We start from the raw sequence: 23,836 nt of genomic DNA, 5'->3' as shown, positions 1-23,836 counted from the left end.
TATGTTAACAAATCTTTAATCTTTAAGTTTGATCATTATGTTTAAAATTTAAAATAAAACTGGCACTGGTACTTGTATTGCTACTGAATGTCGTAACCTTTCATGTATGAAAGTGAACCTCTAGTAGCTTTCGTAATCAAGTTGTACCTTTTGTTTTACCAATGTTTTTTCTTGATGCATAATTTTTTTTCTCTGGTACCCGGTTAGTGGTCCTAAATATCATTTCAATACACACTTCTTAGTAGTTATTCGTTGTTGATCTTTTTCAGAATGGGGGAAGCCCTAGCCTCTACATCAATCGATGCATATGATTTTTATTATTATTTTATTAGCACATAAGTCTTACAAAGTATTATAGCTCATGAATCACTTAAAGTCTCAGCAAGAATAAGCCACCTAAAGAAAACTAAAATCCATCGCTGCTTTAACATCCTAATGTCAATCGCCCATAATGACGAAGTCACGACACAGAAAATAATGTAGTATTAACCCCCACAACCTCCTTATTTGATTAGCAACATCTTGATACAGAGCAATACCCTCAGTTACGTTTTCATACTAGCTTAATTTTCACCATTGATTCCGGACCATTTGTGCCAAGTAACAACAGAGATGACATAAACCTTGTCACATAACTTGTCAAATAATCTGAAATAAGCACCCCTCCATTTCTTAGCGAACAGAAGGCCACAAAATACCATCCAGACGCCTGCCACAAACCCCACAACTAGGCTAACCAGAAAATCCATTTGAAATAGACCATGTTTGTGCCATTCCACCGAATCTCCTTGAGTTGGTTGATCTCCAGGACATGTCTTTGGAACTGGACGTCCACAAAGACCAGGATTTCCAATGTACATAGATGCAGGATCATCTGTTTGGAGTGTGTCTAGTTGGCGGCCCGAGGGTATTCTTCCTGATAGATCATTATATGACAAATTTAGGTAGGCTAGCGATGTCAGATCTGATAATCCCCAGGGAATCTCACCAGCGAGATGGTTCTTTGTGAGGTCAAGAGATTCTAGTGATTGCATATTGCCAATTTTGTATGGGATTTGTCCACTCAAGAAGTTCGATGATAAATTCAGGTTTATCAGTCCAGCTAGATAGCTCATTTCTTCTGGGATTTTTCCTGTCAAACTGTTGCATGATAAATCAATGCTCATCAAATATATGACGTTCTCTCTGTATCCAAGTACTTTCCCTTTTATTACCACTGGTAAGCTATCATTAAACAATCCGGTATCACTGGACCAATACATTTCCTGATATTCTTCTTCGAATGGATTTTCTGCTGGAACTAGAGCCTTATCAGTAGCAGCCAAAGCTTCTAAGCCTGCCAGATGTTGCGGTATAGCCCCATAAAAGTTATTATTAGATAGATCTAGAATTCGAAGGGCGGGAAATTTCGCTATTCCAATTGGAATTTCTCCAGAAAAGTTGTTAGACCTTAGCCGCAGTATTACCAAAGCAGGCATTTCTTTACTAATCCACACTGGTAACTTTCCACTGAATCTATTTTGAGCTAGATCGACGAAAACAACATTTCTGCATTGTCTTAGGAATAGAGGAAATCCACCCGATAGACTATTGTTCCTTAGAAGGAGAGTACGGACTTCCAAACTTGAAGAACTTTTGCTTTTAGCAATTGAAGTGCTGTTGCTAGATGTATCCCAGTGTTTCAGCTGTTTTGTGCCACAGTCAGGTAGTTCCCCTGTCAGCAGATTGCTTGAAAGATCTAAGACGAGAAGTTTTGACCATTGACAAATTGACTTGGGAATAGCCCCCGTTATGCTATTTGAGAAGAGAATTGCAAACTGTAAAGAAGGAGCTCCAACGTTTGATGCCACAAAACCAGTTAAATTATTTCTGGAGATGTCCAATATCTCAACCGATCTTGGTAAAAGTGGTACTAGGCCGGTTAGCTGGTTTGACTGGAGAAGAAGTCTCCTCACTGACATGAACTCCAAACTAAGTGGCAACTTGCCGCTAATTTGGTTGAGCGAGATGTCCAAAGATGTAGCACGAGAAAAGGAAGTCCAAAACCAAATCGGTAATTCACCAATGATGCCTGTGTTGGGAATATGAAGTTTGTCAATGTCCTTTTGCCACCGGAGCCATTGAGGAAATCGAGGACCCAGATGACATGATCCGAACTCGGCCCAATTCAAGTTGAATGGAGGTACCCAATCCGGTCCCACGATGACTTCCAAGTGATTATTGGATAAGTCGATCTGCTTCAGATTCGTCAGACCGGCAAAATGACTTTCTGATAACACACCACTGAAGCCGTTGTCCGCAAGGTACAGGGTAGTCAAATTTGCAAGTGTCCCAATCTCCACAGGCACGCGACCTCTCAAGTCATTGGAAATCACGTTGAATACTTGTAAGCTGGTTAGGTGTAGCACTGCTTCTAATGTCGTGCCTGTGATGTTGTTACCCTCCAAAGACAGTACTTGCAGGTTCTTCCAAGAACATGTTGGTAGCCTGTATATGAGGTCTGCTATGTCCCCACTGATGATGTTGTTGCTAAGTGTTAGAGACTGCAAGTTACAGAGACCACTGAGTGTTGCAGGTATCATCCCCACAAAGTTATTGTCTGGCATGTGAAGGGTCTCTAACAAGGTTAAGTTTCCTAACTCGTCAGGAAATGCTCCCGCGAACCCACAGTCGTATATGTATAGGGACTTGAGGCTTGTTACACCCCAAAACCAGTTGTTTGCAGCTCGACTGTTTAAGTGGTTTTGGGAGAGATCAAGGAGCTGAAGAAGAGTGAGGTTGTGGAGTAGAGGTGGTGAAGCAGTAGTAGTATGAGTGAGGCTATTATTAAGGGCACAGTTATCGAGACTGAGTGCAACCAGGTTGGGAAGGGCGTTGACCTTATGGAACCAGTCAACCGCTGAGCTGAGGTTGACACCGCCTAACTCGAGAGATTGGAGCGATTGTAGGCGTGGCAGCCAGGAAATATCCGAGTGAGTAGCGCCGTAGTAATTGAAGATGTTAAGGTATAGCAGCTTGGTGAGGTTCCCAAGATTCTGAGGCACTCTACCACTGAAATTCATGAAGGAGAGGTCCAGGAACACCAGGCGATCAAGAGAACCCACGAAATCTGGTATGGGCATTCCATGGCCGAGATGCTTGTTGGCGCTGAGGTCTAGATGCTTGAGATATCGCAGAGAACGAAGCGAAGAACTTATCTGTCCGCGCAGCGAGAGCGAATGGCTGAGGACGTTCCCTTTGTAGTCCTCCTCGAAGAAGTGGTTGTAGAGGTCGAGCTTGACGACGTGGCCGGTCCGGCTGCTGCAGTTGATGCCGCTCCACTGGCAGCAGTCGCGGCCATGCCAAGAGCCGAGGAGATTGGCCGGGTCGCTTGTGATGCCGGCCTTGAAGGAGAGCAGCGCCGCCCTCTCGGCCGCGACGCAGCTCCCGTTTGCAGCGGCAGCGACGGCGGAGGTGGTGGTGGTGGCTAGTGCTAGTGCTGCTAGGAGTAGGATGATGGTTAACAAGTAGTAGCAGCTTGGTGTTCTGGCCATTGCGTTGTATGGTTATTATTTCACCGCCTTTCAGTATCACCAGCCGGCGTGGTTTTAACAATAAGCCTGCGTTGTCACTAGTCGGGAGACACGGCAAGGGGAAGCTTCGCCTGCGTCAACCCCTTGTCGGGTCGTCGAATGTACAACACGTTATAGGAAGGAACGAGAATCTTGGTCAAGTAGAGTCTTGTGGAAACTAACCACAAGCTGCCACACAACCCATGGGCCGCCGCTAGTAAACACTTCGCCGACCGAGACCATTTCAACCGCCCACCGCGTCAATCGCCTCTGAGTCTGAAGTCTACAAGACAAAAGAACACAACTCCTCGCTAGTAGATTTAGGCTGGTCATAATGGTAAGTAGTATATAGTAGTATCATGCATATAATACTACTACGGAGAACGCTCTATAGTAGATATCATGCTAAATGTATTGTTTTTTAGAATCTCAATGTAAATTTATGTATAAGATTAATTTAGCATTAACTTTTCTCGTTGTTTGCCCTATGATACGGTATCTACCTATGTTATTCTAATCTCCTCTCTCCTCCTTAATTAGCTATCACATCAGCATTTTTGTGGGACCAATACGTATGATACTAGCTATGATAGCCTCAGAGCATCTTCATTCTCCAGTCACGCCATGCAAGACGAAGCGTCCTACAGTAGCGCCGAATGGGTCCAATGGAGACTTCGTTTCGTGTTTAAGGTCCGTTTGTTCCTGGCCGGTGTCCTCCAAACGACAATTTTTCTTTTAATTTCAACTATTTAAAATAGACTAATTTTAAAAAATAGTATGTTTGACAATATTATTCGTAAATAGAAATGGAACAAACAACAAAATAAATAAATTAAATTTTAACTTGATCAAGTTGTCAGCCCACTTGATGACTCTTATTTGAGCCTTCACATGTGCTCCACGAGATCATTTTACAGTTAAGCGTAAACGTATGAGTCACGGATATCAATATCCCCAAGAGGACCCTCACATTTATAGGGACCAACATGCCTGGATCGAGTCTTCCGGTCACTCTCGATGATCATGTCTCTTAGCACAAAACTAACTTGGGGCATCAAAGTGTTGGAGCTCCAAGCCTCCAAGAAATCAAACCATTTTTTAGTTAATTAACTACAAGCCTGTTGTTTCAATTCAACTTATTATTGCACAAACCGAAAAGCACTAGCCTCGTAAAGTTCACCACTCTAGCAAACAGCAGGCAGAACGAGCCATAGTCATTTGGTCCGTTCATCAGATGTCGCCGACGGCGACCACCATCCCACCCTCGTCGGCGGCTGTGCGCCGCAGTCGCTGGATCGCCTTCTCCACCTGCGCACATAGGCACGTCACCATGAACACCGCGAGAAATTGAGCTAACCTTGGACTGAAATCATGAATTGGAGTAGGGGAGCTCACCTCGTTGTCCCAGTTAGTCCTGGCTGTGATGACAATCAGAGCCACCGTCTGCACAATGACCCCGATGATCAAGCCCCACCAGATCCCCTGAATTATCACAAACAGAGGCAACTGATCATCAGACGTCTGGAGAAATGATCAAAATAGAGGTTAACTGAAGATGAAATCAACTTACAGCTGCCTCGAGGCTTGTTTTGAACCCTAGGACACATCCAATCGGCAGCCCAATCACATAGTAAGCTGTAACGTTGACATATGCAACTATGACTTGCCATCCACTCCCGACCGCAACTCCTGCGGAAATCATAGAACAGATTTTAGTTCCTCTGGTTCAATGCAAACTAGGCACCTATGATCTCGGTCCAGTGCCAGATGTAACCTGAGAGGATTGGCTGGATTCCGTTCAAGAAGATGCTGATGGCCAGCAGGGGCATCAGACTGATGACGGCCTCAATCACCGTCGTGCTACTTGTGTACAAAGTGCTCAACGGGTACCTGAGGACCATGACTGCAATCGTGGCGAGAATGCTGAAGGCGATGCTCGCCACGACTACCACGAGGACCGACAAAATTGCAACTTTTGGATGGCCAGCGCCAAGCTCATTGCCGACACGAATACTGTGTAATATAAGTTAATATAAAAGTTTGATCAGGAGAGGAAATTTATGATTGATTCACATTTTCATATTGCCATTCGATCATTTGTACTGACCTGGCTGCATAGCTCAAACCAAGCATGATTTGGAAGTCCCAGTTCCAGTAATTGATGCTGAAACAAGTCGAAGAGATAGAGATGCAAGTTATGTAAGAACATGAAGATATTTTCAGATATCACATGTTGCAATCACGATGCGTCTATAACAGGCTGGCCTACCAGATAGAGAGTGAATCAAGAGCAATCTCTGAGTTGGGGAGGAAGCCAGTCAGAAGCACAAATCCTTGCACATACCAGACCTCCAATCTGACAACAACACAATGAAACAAGACATAATTAAATCAACAGGACCTACTAAATAGTTAATAACAATGGCTGGCTCATAATGTACTCACGCTAGCATAACAGCAGACGCGAAGGCGAGCTTGGCGTATCCCCAGAGGCCTCTGAAAGCAAGCATGGACAGGCCGGTCCATGTCTCCTTACAAGCCGGGCTCCAGATGATGTACGCCCATGTCAACGCCACGAGCACCCACCAAGAGAAGCTCAGTGTCAGAGCCGCGCCGAGAAGGCCAAAACTAAGCACGAACACAACGATCCACGAGATCAGGATGTGGAAGACAAGCACGGCCAGTGTCATGTATGCCACAGGGTTGACGATGTTCTGAGCCTGCAGGAACCTCTGCATTGGGCAGAAGATCGCGAAGGCGAGCAGCTGCGGTATCAGCCCGCGAGCATACAGCTGCCCCGCCGCGGCCACATCCGCAGCCTGCCCAATGAGCAGCAGGAATGGACCGGCGTACCAGTAGAGGAAGGCAATGACGACGGCCGTCACGAACTGGAGTACGAGCGCCCTCTGGCAGACGACCCCCATGGCCCTGTACCTCCTAGCCCCATAGGCCTGGCCACACACTGTCTGCACCGCGCTCGCCATGCCAAGCTGCATGGCATACAAGCAACAAGACGCTATTTCTAAGCAATGCAAAGGACTACACTACATAGTGCAAGAACGTGTGCAGCTTGTTACCATGATGCCGTAGGCTAGACCCTGGATGCCAATGTTGGTGATGGAGGCGCCAGCGAGCTCGAGCTCACCAAGGTGGCCAACGAACATCTGTGTGACGAGGCTCAAAGTGAAGCTGAAGAGAGTGATGAGGATGGACGCCCATGAGATGCGCCAAAGGTTGCCAGCCTCCCACAATGCCAGCCGTGAGAGCACATCGAACGGCACCGGCTCCCGCCGCAGCAGCTCCTCCGATGCGCCCGACCGGTCATCGACGAAGTCTAGCAATGGTGCCCTCGCGTCGCCATCTCCCTCCATTGTCTCCTCTCCGTAAGTGCTTCCCTCAGCCTAGTTCTTTATGTACCACACCTTTGTGATGCTGATATATGCACTAAAACGTGTACTGTTCAGTAGCCCTTTGCTGGCAGCTAACTAACCTTCAGGTGCCATACCTACCAGTCTATTGGCTGGGTGTGAATAAGTTGTTGAAAAGTGCAGGGCTGTGAGCATGAAGCATGAAGCATGAAGCATGAAACGGACCTGAACACAAAACTACGAATCTGTCAGTTTGAGGTAGGTGAAATTACGTATTGCATCGCATCCAGAAGAAAATGAATAATCTTCCAGCACGTAATGCATCTGATTCTGACAATTCCAATCAAATCTTTAACATCTTGCCAACAAAACACAGGATACATACATGTCAGAAATCAAAAGCTCACTTTTCTTGTTTCAGAAGACCTCTTTCTACAAACTTAACTATAAGCTTTCCAGCAGCTGTTTCTTGTTTCTCTAAGGTCAGCTGATTATCTACTTTTTGACATAATTTAATATCAGGAATCAAATTTCTCCGAAACATTCGGCACGCCACATTGTATGACTGAATCGCGAGGCCTCTGTTAAGAAAACTCTCCATCAGAATGTGGCATGTCTGAGCATCTCTCTGTGAGGCAGTTCTCAGTACCTTGGTGAGGAGACTGTAAGCTTCATCAAGTTTACCTAATGCACATAGCTTCTCGATGACCTGATTGTATACAGTCTTAAGCTCTCGTCTTAATAACATCTTATCCAGTAGAATGAGTAATTCTTCCACTGCACCCTTCTCACAGTACCTATGTATCACTGTCCTATATGTAACAAGTGTAGGGACAATCCCTCTATTAAGCATTTTCTCCACAAGCGCTGTGGATTCTTTCAGCCTACCTTTCTTTCCCAAAGCATTGACAACGACAGTATAAGTTACAACGTCTGGATGCCTGTTACTGAGATACAAGTCATCCAACAAAGAGAGCGCTGATTCCAAATCACCCTGCCGAGAAAATCCATGGATCACAGTAGTGAAGTTAACAACATTAATGGTACAACCTTTGCTTTGGCACTGCTCCATGAAGTCTTTGGCCTCTGCCGACTTTCCTTCCTTGCATAACGCATGGATCAGCAAGTTAATCTCTACGGTAGTGGGGAAGAAACCCTTCTGCAACATCTGTGCTACAACATCGCATGATTCCTTTAGTTTCCCTTCTCTTCTAAACCCATGCATTACAACACTGTAGGTGATATCACTCGGAGTCCACCACTCCTCTCCGCTTTTGTTTAGCAACTCCCAAGCCTCTGAAGTTTTCCCAGCTTTGCAGAGACCATTTAACAGGGCGGTGTGTGTCACTATGTTTGGCTTGCAACCATTCTTATACATATGCTTCATCATCTTCCTAGCTTGATCAATCTCCCCGATCCGGCAGAACCCATCAACAACTGCACTGTATGTTACAACATCAGGGTGACATCCTTTTGAGATCATCTCACCCACAATCTCCTTTGCCTCAGCCATCCTCCCATTCAAGCAAAAGGAGTGCACAACCGCACTATATCCAACCTCATCAACACGAAATCTTTTCCCCTCTGACTCCCTCAAGAACTCCAGCGCCTCATCTGCATGACCATGCTTCGCAAACACATGGATGAGCATGTTATAGGTAACCTGACCAGGAAATAAACCTGCATCATTCCTCATCTTGTCGAGCAAACCCCGCACCTCTGCCACCCTCTTCTCCTTGCACAGGAAGCCCATCACTGTATAATAGGTAATCTTATCGGGCGGGCACCCATTTTGTAACATTGCACTGATCATCTCTGTCGCCTCAACAACCCGCCGAGCGCTACACAGCCCCTTGATGAGGCAATTGTATGTGACTACGTCTGGCTCGACCTCGACGCGGCGCATCCGGTCTGCAAACTCGAGCGCCTTGTCGACCCGCCCAGCCACAACGAGCACATTCACAGCCACGTTGCAAATCGATATGTCGGGCGCGCACCCGTCCTTCTGCATGAGCTGGAGCACGCGCATGGCGGAGCGGAGCTTCCCGGCGCGGCTGTACGAGAGCATGAGGTGCGCGAACTGCCGCGGGCCGTGCCTCACGCGGCGGCGGATCATGAGGCGCATGACGCGGCGGGCGGGGTCGTGGAGCCGGGTGCGGCTGAGGAGGCTGAGCATTTCGTCGAACACCTCGGGCGCGTGCCGGTAGCGCCACTGCCGGTCGGCCCAGCGGAAGAACTCGAACGCGGCGCGCGCGTCCCCCTGCGCCCGCGCGCGCAGCACGGCGCGGACCTGCGGCGGGGAGAGCACCCGGAGCAGGTGCCGGAGCTGCGCCTCCAGCTTCGGCGTCCACGAGCCGCGGAGCTCCAGCAGCTTGCAGGTGTCGCGCACGAGCCGGCTGCGCGACTCCTCCGCGAGGTCGTCGTCAAGGGGACGCTCCTTGGCGGCGGACGCGAGATCAAGTTCTCCCGCGGCGGCGGCGGTGGTGCAGAGGCGGCGGGGCTGGAGGAGGAGGAGGAGCGATGGGTACTTGGTTACGCGCCCAGGCATCGCGAGCGCTCGTGCGCACGGGAGGAAATGCGTCTGGTTGTCACGACAGCGATCGGCAGTGGACGGAAGGTGGTGGTGGCGGCGGCGGCGGCGGCGGCGGCGGCAGGAGTCACTCGCCGACGAGGCGAAGACGGATTAGTAGGGGTGTGCAAAACTGAAACTGGCACAGACCGTTGAAGCCACCCAGTTTACCATTTTCTTCTGCATTTTCAATCCCAAGTCGAAATCTAGTATATTCATAAAAAGGATGTCTCAACTTTATCAAGACATATATAAATACACCTAAATTTCGATAAATCTCTATCATTTTTTATGGATAAAGGAAGTGCAATTTTTTCGAATTTGAAGTAAAGTCTGGTAAAAAAGGGCTGAGTGGACTGACCTGACTTTGTGACCCCACACAGCACCTCCAAAAACCTGTGCAAACGGGAGTTGTACGAATTTGAAATAAAACGCATCTGGCAAAAAATAGCAACTGGCTACAGCACAGTTTTCTCTTCTTTTTATAAATTTTAGTACGTCTGTTTTAATATACTTTTTTTTGTTAGACAACTATTCTGGCTTATATTTCAGGTGATATTATTTATAAATAATACGAAATTGAATTTTTTTTTCCGAAGTTCTATACGATCTCGGGAGCCTCTACATCGAACTTCATCTTATGTCAACCTTCATCGATGGGGGGCCGCTAGAGGAGCATTAGAGCAAGTATAATAAGGTACAGTTAGCTGCCTATAACAGATAAAATATATATCTTTGTTTAGTTGGAGGAGTGAAAATAGGAAAGAGAAGGTAAGTGAGCTCTTATGCAAGAGTCAGCTCTTGCACGTGCTCCTAGGCACTTTGTAAGAGTGAAAGGTGGGTCATATTTTGATAAAGTAGTACTACATCATTAGAGTGCACTATTATATATGATGACTATAAGTTAACTATAGATGACATGGTAAACCACTACAGACATCTGCTGGCTATACTATTGTTTTTCTCTTACACTACACATGTCTTTTATATCTTCTTCAGAATGAGCAAAGTACCTAAAACATGAACTCCTCTCCTCTCCCGTGGCGCTCCGGTAGGGGTGAGCCAGGGGGACCCTACTATAGCGTCCCACTCCCTCTCCGTTCCCACCGACGGCTAGCGGCGGCGGGGCTTCCAGCCGCCCCTCCTCTTCCCCTCCTCCGTCTACCCAGCCTTCCATTATGCTTGTAGATCGCCAGCGACTCCATCGCATGGTGCAGCTGCTCCCAAGGACTTCAAGATGGTTGTAGGTCTCGACATTCGACAACGATGTGAATCCAGCGCCTGTGCTTGGCTCCTCCTCACCATGCAAAGATCTGATAGCGCTCAGATCTAGCGAGCTCAGCGCTGCCGGGACAACTTCATGCGCAAGCATGTGCGGATCTTGTCTGGTGGATACCCGGTGCCGACGTTGGTCGGAGCTCGTTCGTTGCGCTTTGGCCTCTCTCCTGATGTGTTGGTAAATTTTCCTTGTTGGAGTGTGTGCTCTACCATGGGGATGCCTTGGTTTCATGCCTACAGGAGGTTGGCGTGGATTGTGGAGCTCGGAGGAGTTTCCGTGTGCGGGGTAGTTGGGGTGGCCGGCTACGCACGGGTGGGTCGTGCCTCTTTGGTGGCGGGTGCTGGGCGGTGACCCTTTACGGTGGGCGAGGTGACCGACATGGGTCGGTCATGGTTGTGAGCCTTGCTCTCGAACAGATTAAGAGCATCTTCAGTCGCATCCCCCAAAGAGATTTAGGCGCGCCTAACCAAAAAAAATTCCTAACCGCGTGCTCCAAAGGCTCTTTCCGGACAGCGGCGAGGAATGGGAAGCTGAGGAGGAGGAAGAGGAGGAGGAGGAGGAGGAGGAGGAGGAGGCGGAGGAAGAGGCTGAGGAGGCGGCGGTGGCCCGGGCGAAGGCGGAGGCGAAAGCGAAGGCGAAGGTGAAGACGCAGCCGGCGAGCACCGTCGACGATGAGGAAGACACAAGTTCCTCCGACGCATCGAACGACGCCGCCTCTTCGGAAGAGGTGACGAGCAGGAAGCGCCACCGTGAAGACGACCAGGCAGAGCCATCAAAGAAGAAATAGTTTAAATTATTATATATAATTTGTTAATATTTTTTGAAGTTTTTATATGTAATTTTTTTTATGTTGCACCGCTTTGAATATTAGCAGCAATATTAGTACAGCGTTACCTACACATTTCTTCTATCTATTAAAACAAAAATATATTATTTTAAAGTTTTGGGGGCGCGTTTGAGGGACACGGCTGGGGAACAACGTCTACCAAGCATGGCACAAACGAAACACGTCCCTAAACGCTCGATTCAACGCTATTTGCCTCTTTGGAAAACGCTTTAGGACACACTGTTGAAAATGCTCTAAGGTGCTTCGTCTATCCTATTCACCTCGTGATGCCGCTTTGCCATGATTTTCAGACAGTGGTCGGTGTACCCAGGGGAATTCTTGCCCGGCGTCTGCTTGTGCCGACGACAACGACACTTTCTGGCACTGTTTTTTCCTTGTAGGCATCGTCGTGGGTCGTATCACTCTGTCTGCATGCTACGGGTGAAAACTTTGATCTTTCGTGATCAGGCGGCAACGATGTATTGGCTCTCTGTTTCCTCCCTCGAGGCACCGTTTCAGGAGCCTAGTGTCTACAAATGGCATGAGTGTGGTTGGTTGGCAGAGTTGGTGATGTTCCTCTTGATGTGGCTTGGCTCCGGCTCCGTGGTCATGTTCTTCTGGTCTCTCTTCTCTTGGCAGCCTCTACGTACGTGTTCTAGAGGGGAGTGTATGCTGTGAACTAGCTCCATCAGGTGTACTAATGTACTAGCCAATGTGTACCGTCGGATATGAAGTAGACCCTCTGGATTTAAGCGGGTTGTTGGTGTTCACATGTTTGCAAATTTGAAATACACCCCCTCCAAAATCTACACATTTAACAAAACTGTCCCTCCGACCTAGACTTGTATTCTCGCTGCGACCCAGCAGCCCAAACCTCTCATTTTTTCTTATCTCCTAACTTATTAGACTGTGATTGTGCCTGGGCAGCTCATGTGTGGTAGATACAAACGAACGTGATTTTATTTTTCCTCCCACAGCTAACGCATGGCAAATATTGGAAACAGACGCGATTTTTTTTCCAACTGGACGGAGAGGCTCCATGGTGAGGAAGACTGAGTTTTGTAAGGACGTTTTCACAAAATATTTGAACCTAGTGAGTGGCATGCAGTCCACCCGCATCAATCTGGACATCTGTATATAATCGGACGGTTCCTGTTTCTCCTAGTACATTAGTACACCTGATGGAGCTAGTGCACAGCATATGCCCCCGTTCTAGAGTGAGATTTTCCAACTTCTGACGGTACGACGCTCTTCGAGCCAGCGCGAGTCCAGGAACACGGCAACACATCTTCCTGCCCAATAAAAAACTGATTCATATTCCTTTTCTACCGAGTGTTCATTTAACTAGTTGGCAAAGCTGAAATTTATAATATGTTATGTAAAATTAATTTGCTATAAATACTGGTAAAATTATTTATTTTTATAATTTCATAGGTACATATATAAATTATTATTGTTACACCCATAGGCCTTGGATCAAAGAAGGATAACGTTGCTGATTTGATTTTTTTCTCCGTTCGAAATAATAATAAAAAACAAATTATAAACTTTGGTATGTCTTTAAAAGATATCGAGAATGAAGTGAAAATTGCACATATCGACACGATTGAGTGTTTCACCATTGTTTTTCCATGCACAACTTCAACTCCATTCTGAACGGAGCCATACCTACGTCTAAGATTCCGAAATAGTTTTGCGAAGGGTTCAGACAAAAAATTGTTTTCGCCCAAGGCTCAGATTTATCGAAAAAATCACATCGCGTGTCATCTAAAATTTATGCATCGGGTGGTAAAAGTAATTAGTCAAACGGCACATAGATATTTTTCGATAATTTAAAACCGATATCTATAAATCTATACATCATACGGTGAAAATAGTTTATTATTATTATCTAAATATTTTAAGGGCCTTGATTTCTCGCTTAGCCTAGGGCCCTCAAAATCTTAGGACGTCTCTATATTCATCTTTGGTCAGCGTCCGTTGCAGATGGCGAGGACTTCTCAAGCGACGTGTCCAGTTTTATTTCTTGTTTGGCTTGTTCTTCCTTGTTAGCTGACCTCCTCCGTACCTTGTAATTCGGTGGTTGTTTGTGGTTTTATTAATTTAAAATTGGGCATTTACGCCTCCTGTTTTTTTTAAAAAATGAGCAAAGTACTACCATTAACTCTTGTATAAATATTTCATGACACATGTACATTTTGAGGAGTGATACCGCCATTATTTAATCATATCTTGTCCACAACTGACAAACAGCACCCCTTCATGAATGGATATGAAAGTCTCAGGATACAATACCACAACATCAAACATAGTATAACAACCCAAATTGACGTGAAGTAAGGAGATTAAGCTGGTATACGTAAAACCAGTCGTTTCAAGCAAAGTCAAAGCCCCTAGATAGGAATGGTTTTTTTTTTTTTTTTTTTGAATAACAGCAGGAGAACTGCTGTGTTCGTTGCATTAGAAGAAAAAGGTACAAAGACCCGAACTGCTCAGTTTATTGAAGGAAAACCGGGCGAAAACCTTTACATCAACAAGAGCACCGCTAGACATAAAGAACGCCGGAAAGGCTAGGAGCGGCACAAACATAGAAGCACACCACCAGTGCAAGCAGCGTCACCGAACATCATCCCTCGTGCTTACGGTGGGACTTCTTCGACTTCATTGCAACAGCCCCAAGGTGACTCCAAACATGTTGAATCGATCACCATTGCCACGAACTTGTTCGCCGTCTTCAACAACATCGGAGAGAGAAGACATAACCGAAAGGAGGCGGCATGTGCCGCTCCGGTCTTGAGAGGGCGGAAAACAGGACTCGTCTGGCGCCGCCTGCATGTCGAGAGTGCTCCTGCTACCGCCACCACGAGGCAACCCCACGAGACCCAGCACCACAGACCCCAAGAACACTCGCCATTGATAGTGCCCGACCAGCCGCTTGACCACAGCCCAGGTGCTCCCCATCAGTACCATGTCTCCAAAACGATGCTTCCACCGAATTAACGACATCGAGGATGCCGCCATCGCCAATCCGACATGCGGATTTAGGTTTTCACCCAAAGACAAGAACCAAGAGCGGGAGAAGTGTTCAATCTCCTCGGTAATGCCTTCAACAAGGCAAACGACACACAACAGTGACGTCATCACCGGCATCGACGAAAGTCGAGCAAGATTTTCATCCGGAGAACTGCACACCTCGCTGGAACCTGAGTTCCCTGCACACCTCAGTCACACCCAACCTCTCCACACGTACCTCGCCGGAGCAACATCAAGGGCGGCTTGATGACTAGCATCCCCGCTGGCCACCAAGAATCTGTGCGCACTCCACCTCCCTCCAGCCTTCAACTAGGCAGCCTCCAAACTGCCCGAGCCGCCAGGTCCTCGGAAATGGAGCAAGGCCGCTTGGCCATCCGCTCGCCTGTCAGCTGCCCTGGCCAGCAAAGGAAGCGGCGCCGCCACATCAGACTGGAGAGCAGCCGGAGCAGGGCGTCGTGCCACCGCGAAGGACGCGGCCCGCGCGGCCCAGATCCGGCCCAATCGGACCCGCGCAGCCAGGCGCGATGCGCCGCGCCCGCCGGCCTTCGCCGCCCCACCTAGAACCGCCGCACCTCGGTCCACCACCGCGCCAACGCCCGCTTGGGCGAGGCCACCACCCGCGCGGACACCCGCTTGGGCGCTACCAGAAGCGAAGCCCAGATCGAGTCCTCCAGGGCGCGGCCACCGCGTGGTCGCCAGCAGACCGCCCCCTCCGCCGCCGGCAGGCACAGGCTGCACGCCGACCCGGAAACCACCTTGCCTCGCCGCGCCAACCGCCAGGCCGCCGCCGCGCCAACCGCCGGTTCGCCGCCTCTCCGCGCGTAGAAGGGGCATCGGGGCGCGCTCTCCTCTCCCTCCCGCCTTTGGCAGTAGGGCGCCGCCACCGCCGCCGGTGATGGTGGCGGCAGCGGCCAAGGGAGGGAAGGGTTGTGGGGGTGCTTTGGCCCAGGGTTTGGGCTCTCCGGAGTCGCCCCCGCGCGAGAGCGACCCGGGAGAGGAATCAAAAAAACCGCCGCCCTGTTTCACCGCCAAAAACGCCGCCAGATAGGAATGGGTTTGACAAACAAGGTCTCCATAGTCTTGCGAAGACGCGAGCTGGACCTGAATGCATCATGGCCCCCACCATAGTACAACGGCGAGCTAAGAGCAAAGTTGATAATCCGCTGCACTGCTGGAAGTAATACACGATTTCCAAAGCGTGCTTGGTTCAGGCTTCTCCATCCATCTTCAATCACTGACTCGATCTTGGCAATGGCAACTTCACTTGTGACCCCATGCTCGCTCATGTAACACTCCACAGAGGTTGGCGCGTCCCCCTTGCTCTTGCCGCGCTGCATGCACATGTGTAATGCAATTATATACATCCCCTTTGTCTGAAAGTAAGTCAATTGACTTTTTCTAGATACATATACTAAAAACTTATCTAGATACAACCATGCCTACATAAAACTGAGTCACTTATTTATAAACATAGTAAGCATATTAAAAAAGACGAATTGTATCATGCATACATGCCTTCTTAGAAAGAAAAAGGAAGGGTTAGTCCCGGATACAAAGAAAGAAGACTTAGTTAAGTCAAAGGGGCACGTACAGTAAACGCAGAAATGTCATTCATGAGACGGTAAATCTTTCCGCCTGCTATGACGGCATCAGGAACACCAAAAACCCACTCGATTACTTCCTTTGGCATTGCATCACCCATGGCTACTAGGCCACACACAGATATCGTGGGCACGGCTACAGTCATGACACCGAGTTTCACTTTATCGTCAAAGCTTGGTTTGTGATTCTGGTATGCCCATTCGGCTTCTTGGAGATAATAACTAAACTGTTTTTGGAGCTGTACAAGGAAAGAAAATTAAACTACAATTTTTTAACTTTTAATGTGACAATAATAACAACACTAATTGTATATAAACAAACAATGCATGATATGGATATTGTGACAACCATGGCTCGTTCGACTCTTCTGGAAGATCTCCTCCTAAAATACTATTCCATCCGTTTTAAATTAGTTGCCGCAGATTCATCTAAATTTGATCTATCTACACGCTAAAATACGTCTAGATACATACATATCTCGATTAGTATCTACATAAATCTGTGTCAGTTAATTTGGAACGGAGGGGGTACTTGCTTACACTCTTCGCTAGAAAATGTACTATTACATTCTAGAGTTTAGGGTCTCCGATTAGCAAGTTTGGATTGGTAATCTTTGTATCAATAAGCAAGTAAAAAACTATTAAAACTTTATGTTCATGAAAAGTCTAATTTTATATTGTTTTATCTAACGATTAGAAATAAGTTTTTATTAATTAGTGTTAAGAGATACAATGGTTTGACACATTACCCTCTCTTAGACATAATTATTGTCTTTTACAGCTGGACATAGTTATTGTGTTTTGTAATAAAATATGCATTATATGCCTAGAACAGTTGTACCGTTAGACTCATATTTGAAAAAGGCTTCCATTGATATATTCTTTGGGACATATAATTCATATTATATTGACCAAAATAATAGTTAAAGTGTTTTCTTAAACTATGTACGCGCTTGTTAAACATATCATAAGGGAGTACAGCACTTCAATTTACTCCTAAGAGGTGGGGAAAACATTTAATATTTCCCATTTGTCAAAAATTCTTTTGAAGCAATATATCATGTGTAGAAAATACTTGTAATAGATGGAAATAATTCGAACGTGTTTACTTTGCTCCATGTTTCTAAAGTGTTTGATAGTACTAAAACATGATAGAAAGTTGCTATACAATATGTTATTTAGGGTTCTCGTGATTACTTTGCATATCTCTAAATTTAGATGGATACCGAATTTTAATTAGAGCATGTTGTACAATAAAGAGAAATGAACACACAAAATTACCACAGTAGTTGAGATGTACACCATGTTATCAATAAAGTATCTATAAAATGGATTTCAAAGGGTCTTTATTTCAATAAGAACCAAGTGACCATTTTGGACCACTTTTTTTGATTGATTAGCTTATGTGTTAAGTGTACAGAGATGATCTCAAATCAAAATAGCACTTATCCTAACAATAATATTTTTATTTCATTAACTCAAGTTAGTGTCTTGAAGTATGCTGTAACGTTTTGGACCACATATGTGTTTCTGAAATTATGGTATGGTCACAAATATATGTTTTGAAATATTTGATCATCTTTATGAATATTTTCCCATGTATGTTTACTTGTTTTTTTTATGTGTACCATGAATGAACAACTTAATACTCAAGTGACATATATGTTACCAAACAATAGGTGAAAAAAAACACATTCACTCTTACTAGGAGTGCTAATTGAACTTTGACTTGTTTTCTTATAGGTATGATGTCCACATCGTGGTTAATGACCCTATGGCCTTTTAGATATTATGAGTTCAATGCTAAGACTACTCATAGTGGGAGTAACATAGGTAGTAACATAGAAGTACATGCAATGCCAACTAACCAATTTGGTGACATGACATATGATTAAATGAGGAGAGAAGCAATTGTGGTAACTAGCTATGTTACCGTAACATCACACTTTCCAAAAAAAAAAAGACAAGTCTGCAATTTAATAAATATAACCTTGCATTATATCATATAAGAGCAATTCCAATAGTGTAACCAGCTGTTGGCTATAAGCCAAGTGCCATGTCATTTATAGCCAACTTAGAGCCAACATATACAATAGTGAGCTATAAAAATGTAGTACTTTATCAATGTATGGCCCACCCTTCACTCTCACAAAGTGCCTAGGAGCACGTGCTAGAGCTGGCTATTGCATAAGAGCAATTCCAGTAGTGTAGCCAGCTGCTGGCTTTAAGCCAAGTGCCATGTCATCTATAGCCAACTTAGAGCCAACATATACAATAGTGAGCTATAAAAATGTAGTACTTTATCAATGTATGGTCCACCTTTCACTCTCACAAATTGCATAGAAGCACGTGCTAGAGTTGGCTCTTGCATAAGAGCCCACTCTTCTTCTCTCTCCTCCTCTCTCTCCTCCAACTAAGCAATAATATATTATTTTAATCCTTATAGCCAGCTGACTAGGCCTTATTGTACTTGCTCTAAGAGCTCACTCTCCTTCTCTATCCTCCTCTCTCTCCTCCAACTAAGCAATAATATACTACTATTTTAATCCTTATAGCCAGCTGACTAGAACTTATTGTACTTGCTCTAAGATGAGTCAATTATACCACACAAGGTGAGTCAGCGAGCCAATTCGCTAGAACCAAAAAAAAATCCATAACTCACTTTCATTAATTATTGCATGCACTAGTAGTTTCACATGCATTGGAGAAAATAGAGAAAAAAAAGAGCATGCATTGATGAAGAGAAGACAATAAATGAGAGCCCTCCGGTTCAATTTATAAGGTACACACGTCGTTCAAGAAAAACTTTGACAATTAATTTAGTCGATAAAATATGAATTATATGTCACAAAAATTATACCATTAGAAAGTTCTCTTGAATATTAAAAAATCCAACAATATGTCGTATATTTTATATTTTATCGAATAATATATGATTTAAGTTTTTCTTAAATGACGTGCATGCCTGACCAGAGGGAGTATAAAAGCTCGCTGGCCTTATAATCCCCAACCGAGTGAGTACCTGTTTCTTGATGTAGGCAATTTCGTAGTTGCCAGTGATCGCCATTTCATCACCCATCTCCTTAATGTTCCTTAGTAGTTCAATATAAAACCTTTTCAAGTACTCTGGTAGAAGAGAAATGGCGCTCTCGTCCCATCTATGTACCCCGCAAAGTGCATTGCATGAAAATAAGCCACATAAAGTGAGCAAGATCTACCATGTATTTTATGTTAGCTCTCTATAAATATCAGCAGTGCAAGTTTATAAAATATTTTAACGATGAGTGTTTCACAGGGAACATATCGTAGTAAAATAAGATATACTACATATAAAGCATGCATGCTCTTATTTAATTTTCGATAATATTTTCGTGAAAGCGTACACATTTGACTAAGTGAGAGTGTGCATGCAACCTCATCTTTTAGGCACTAATTACATATAGTTACTCACTGTTAATGACAATTGGAATTTTCCATTGCAAAACATAATTATAATTAAAACTTCCACCACGATGTACAGATGGAGTTTCTTTTCTTTTTACCCCAAAAGGAAAATTTAATGGTCCAGGAACCAAAATGCTAAAATCCAACCTTTGTGCGGCTTCATTTAGCATTCGACATTCCTCTATGGTGGCATGCTCATCATATGTGTCATCCATGATGGTAAGTAGCACATTAATTTTTGCAAATATCATCCGCGCGAGCCCAAAACATTCCTCATGGTGCGCCGCAAATGACCAAAAGTAGTTCTCCACCACACGGTCCCGAACATAACTTAGCTCGATAGATCCAGAAAGCTCTTTCCACCACCTGTAAATAAATTATTTAGTTGTTATATGAGGCGGATTACCTTTTTCAATTTTAGGTAGTTTACTGAAATAGTTGAGTTGATTGAAATATGTTAGTTATACCAACTACTACTAATACCAGATAATTACTCCCTCCGTCTCAAGTGTACGTTTGACTTTTATCTTAAGTCAAACCTTTTTCAAATTTAGCCAACTGATTACCATAGGAACATATGTGATATAATTTTTTTATTTTATGAGTCTACATTTCAAGATGGATTTAGTGACACCAATCAAGTGTGATAAGTGCTGCTACGTACCTTTTTCTAAGTTGTTGGTCAAATTTAATAAAATTTAACTTAAAACAAAAGCTAAACGTACACTTATTTGTGGATGGGGGATGTATGGGTATAAAGAAGGCATGGCTGACGCCTCTAATATCTTACTCCCTCGTTTTTATTTAGTTGGCATTACAAACTTAGTCAAAGTCAGCCTTTGTAAAGTTTGACCAAAAAATATAGGAATAAATATGAACAGCCATAACACCAAATGGATATACTATGAAAATATAGGTTGTGACGATTTAAATGTTTATTCAAACTTTACAAAGTTTCACTTTGACTAAACCAGAATCGGAATTAATTGTGAACGGATGGAGTAGTTGCTTAGTGGATGTAAAAAGAATGAGGTATAGCACATGCATACTCGGTCATAGCTTTGAGCTCATTTAAGTGGACATGTTGCAGAAGGTTGAAGTCCAGTTTTGCCAGCTCCAATAGGATTGCGTTGTGCCCATCCACTTCATGGTACTCAGAAATATAATGGACCGCTTCCACCCTCCTATACGTCCTTGGCAGTGGCAAATGGAGAGACCGTTTGACTTGCTCAGCTAACGGTGACTTGAGACTCCCCATCATTGATTCAAGATGATGTCTTGCAAAAGTTATGGCTTCTTGTAGTGCTGGCTCACCATGGATTAGAAGATGTGCTGCATTATACAAACTTAATAGTCCCCTTGGTTCATTAGTTGTATCCACGTTGAAGTTTCCATCTTCGTCTTTGAATTTTTTGAAGACATCTACATATATGTTAGAAAAAATTAACGCTGGCACTGTCAAGATATTTGTCGAAAAATAACCAAAGCATAATCTGAATCTTCTAGCAGTTGAAATGCATGTTGCATCCTCTACAAATATGAGGAAAATTAATTAAATCATTATATGCATAGATATATAGGTACCTGGAGATACCCAATGTCCATGCTCCCTAAGCAACCGAAACGTAAGAGCAACCTCATGGAGACTGGAGCTACTAAATTCACTGTTAAGGATTTCACTTAACACACCGTCGATCTGTGATTCAAAGTTGTGATCTATTCCAAGATGCTGGAGTGCATCCACTAATAACATTTTCTCCGCCACCCCGTTGCAACTCGTGAACAACTTCAGGACATCCTCCTTCAACTTTAGGGCTCTTACCTTCATCCATTCCTCAGATCTCTGCATGCATGTAATAGTTGGAAGTCATTAACCAATGACATCTGTAGGTAAATCATATAAATTCATAAATGTCAATATTGGATACCTGATCGCAGAAGGTTTATCAAACCTCCAGGGCAGAACATAATCATACACAATTTTTTAATTGACACCATGTCAATATGATACCATATGAAAGCCTTCAATTACTACATATATTATCACCACTGCTCATAAGACTAAAAATTTGGGACTTGTTTGCAAGTCACATATGCTTTGGTGGCACAACACACCATTGTGATTTACACGAGAACTTTGCAACATATATGTGAAAGGCTAATATTTTTGCCTAGTTAACGATAAGTGATTGTACAATATTGAAATAGAAAAAAACTATATTTTGCCCCTCTCTCACCTGTCAATTCACCTAGAAGTCTAAACTAATGAAGAATGGGCGGTAGGATATTTCAACATGTTATATTGTTTTGAAGATCTCATTGTTAATCCAGTGATCAAAACACACGTCAATCGGATTAACAATTGAAGCGATAGTTTTTTCATTAGTTCAAAATCAAAAAATTCTTTGACGATGTCCTGGATTCATGTTATAGGTACACTCCGTTTTAGGTCTTGTTGTATGCATATGTGAGAGAATGTACACTTGCTTTTGGTATTTCTGAATGCGCATGTCAGAGGAGAGGAAACATGGCAGTAGCAATTGCACGTGGCGTTGATGTCTAGTTGTGTCTTTTTTTTTTGTATATTCATGCAAAAGTCAAAATATAAATACATGAAGTTTTCCGTACAAATAAGCAAAACTAGTAAAAATTGCGGTGCAAGCTGCACTGTTTCACGTCAAAAGAAAAAGCATGGGAAACTACCGTTCTGATTCTAAGTAATTTACCAATGAAAATTATAACACCCGGGTCGCAGGAAGCTAGGAACTAGAGTTGGAACTGGGAAATTTGGATAAGCCGAGGCGCCTCGCACACATCAAACAGAAAAGAGAGCAGAGATCAAACCAGGAGGCGACTGAACCCCACGTCACCGGTGACAGCAACACGGGGACGCGGGTGAGCTGCGCCATCCCCTGAAGCCTTCTTCCTCCCCTCCCCTTTCTCATTTACCCGTATCGGTGTTGGATGATTAAGGCCCACTTCTTTTGGATTTCTAGAAGGGTTTCTCCTACAGTAGAAACTACCATTCCTCGGCTTCTCCTAGAGGACCGTCTCCCAAATTCGTTTAAACTTCTAAATTAATAATGGGTTGACTAATTTAGATTTAGAGAAGCTGAAATAGGATGTCCTATAAGCCCAAAAAAGGTCCCTAAGCGCCTGGCGTGGCAAGGTACGCATTAGTGAGCTGTATCTGTTGTTGTGTTGGGGGAGACATATCTCCTTGCCGTCCCCTTTCTCTCTATTCCATCGCATAGAAGGCGGTTGGCATGTCGCGGCTGCTGAACTTAATTTGAACCCTTCTGCTGATCGCGCGCGGCGGCCAGATCCGTCCACGTGATTCCTCTACTCTAACTACTTTGGGCTAAAGATCCGATGCAGCTGCTAGAGTTGCTCTAACTACCTTGGTCTGGCATGAAGCAAACCATATATGACAACAGCCCACGTATCGTTTTTCTGAGGATTCTAATTAATCTGACCAACACACTCAAATTGGTTGGGCGATAATACGTACTAATAGTTTCTGACAAATCGTACCCAGTGCTGAGAGCTCCCGCACTGTGCGGGGTCTGGGGAAGGGTATTAGTGGCAAGCCTTACCCTCACGAAGTGCAATGTGAGGAGACCGCGACTCGAACCTGGACCTCTCGATCACAGGCGGTGAGGCTCTACCACTGCACCAGGTAGTTTCTGACAAATCATGGAGGGTAATTTGCAAACACACCATACCTAAATGGCAGCAAGAAGATAAGCAATATATATGCATGACAGTAGTCTAAAATCAGTCTGATCGAGGAGTGAAATGTGAACTTGAGAACCTAGATTCGAGTAGCCTCTCCTACCTGCAGCGGCTGTGGCTCATAGCTAATGAAGAAGTCACCCCAGACCGAGGGCCCAGATCTAGACGGCTCCTTAGGAGTCGAAGCACCTCTTGATGCCATGAAATACTCCGTGCTACCAAGCTTGCACTACGGGAAAAACAGGCGTTGCCGTGCAGCACATCATTGCCGTGAGGTGCTGCACGGCAAAGAAATCTTTGCCGTGCGCCGCGAGTTGTACGCACGGCAAAGAAGAAAAGCACGGCAAAGTCTTAGAGCGGCGCACGGCAAAGAGTCGGTGCACGGCAAAGTCAGCAGCGCCGCACGGCAAAGTATCATCGCACGGCAAAG

At 44.8% G+C, this 23,836-nt stretch overlaps 3 protein-coding genes across 3 annotated transcripts; all 3 read right to left on the bottom strand.

Annotated features, from left to right (window-relative positions):
- Window positions 1-308: 308 nt before the first annotated feature.
- LOC127298566 (receptor-like protein EIX2) lies at window positions 309-3,565 on the bottom strand. Its single transcript, XM_051328419.2, has one exon. It carries the CDS (start codon window positions 3,531-3,533, stop codon window positions 564-566), a length of 2,970 nt encoding a protein of 989 aa, XP_051184379.1. The 5' UTR covers window positions 3,534-3,565; the 3' UTR covers window positions 309-563.
- Window positions 3,566-4,581: 1,016 nt separating this feature from the next.
- Window positions 4,582-9,605, bottom strand: LOC127298568 (protein DETOXIFICATION 41). Its single transcript, XM_051328421.2, has 9 exons — window positions 8,637-9,605; window positions 6,629-6,928; window positions 5,997-6,541; window positions 5,821-5,907; window positions 5,659-5,715; window positions 5,326-5,564; window positions 5,122-5,240; window positions 4,947-5,033; window positions 4,582-4,859 (listed from the first exon to the last, which is right to left on the bottom strand). Exons 1-9 carry the CDS (start codon window positions 9,465-9,467, stop codon window positions 4,782-4,784), a joined length of 2,343 nt encoding a protein of 780 aa, XP_051184381.2. The 5' UTR covers window positions 9,468-9,605; the 3' UTR covers window positions 4,582-4,781.
- A 6,043-nt stretch (window positions 9,606-15,648) lies between these two features.
- LOC127303101 (alpha-copaene synthase-like) lies at window positions 15,649-23,608 on the bottom strand. Its single transcript, XM_051333879.1, has 7 exons — window positions 23,510-23,608; window positions 21,256-21,514; window positions 20,721-21,093; window positions 19,819-20,037; window positions 19,250-19,385; window positions 16,218-16,466; window positions 15,649-15,957 (listed from the first exon to the last, which is right to left on the bottom strand). Exons 1-7 carry the CDS (start codon window positions 23,606-23,608, stop codon window positions 15,649-15,651), a joined length of 1,644 nt encoding a protein of 547 aa, XP_051189839.1.
- Window positions 23,609-23,836: the final 228 nt, after the last annotated feature.

Source organism: Lolium perenne, chromosome 5, assembly GCF_019359855.2.
Source record: "Lolium perenne isolate Kyuss_39 chromosome 5, Kyuss_2.0, whole genome shotgun sequence".
Lineage (NCBI taxonomy): Eukaryota > Viridiplantae > Streptophyta > Magnoliopsida > Poales > Poaceae > Lolium > Lolium perenne.
This window is presented reverse-complemented; position numbering and strand designations above follow the sequence as displayed.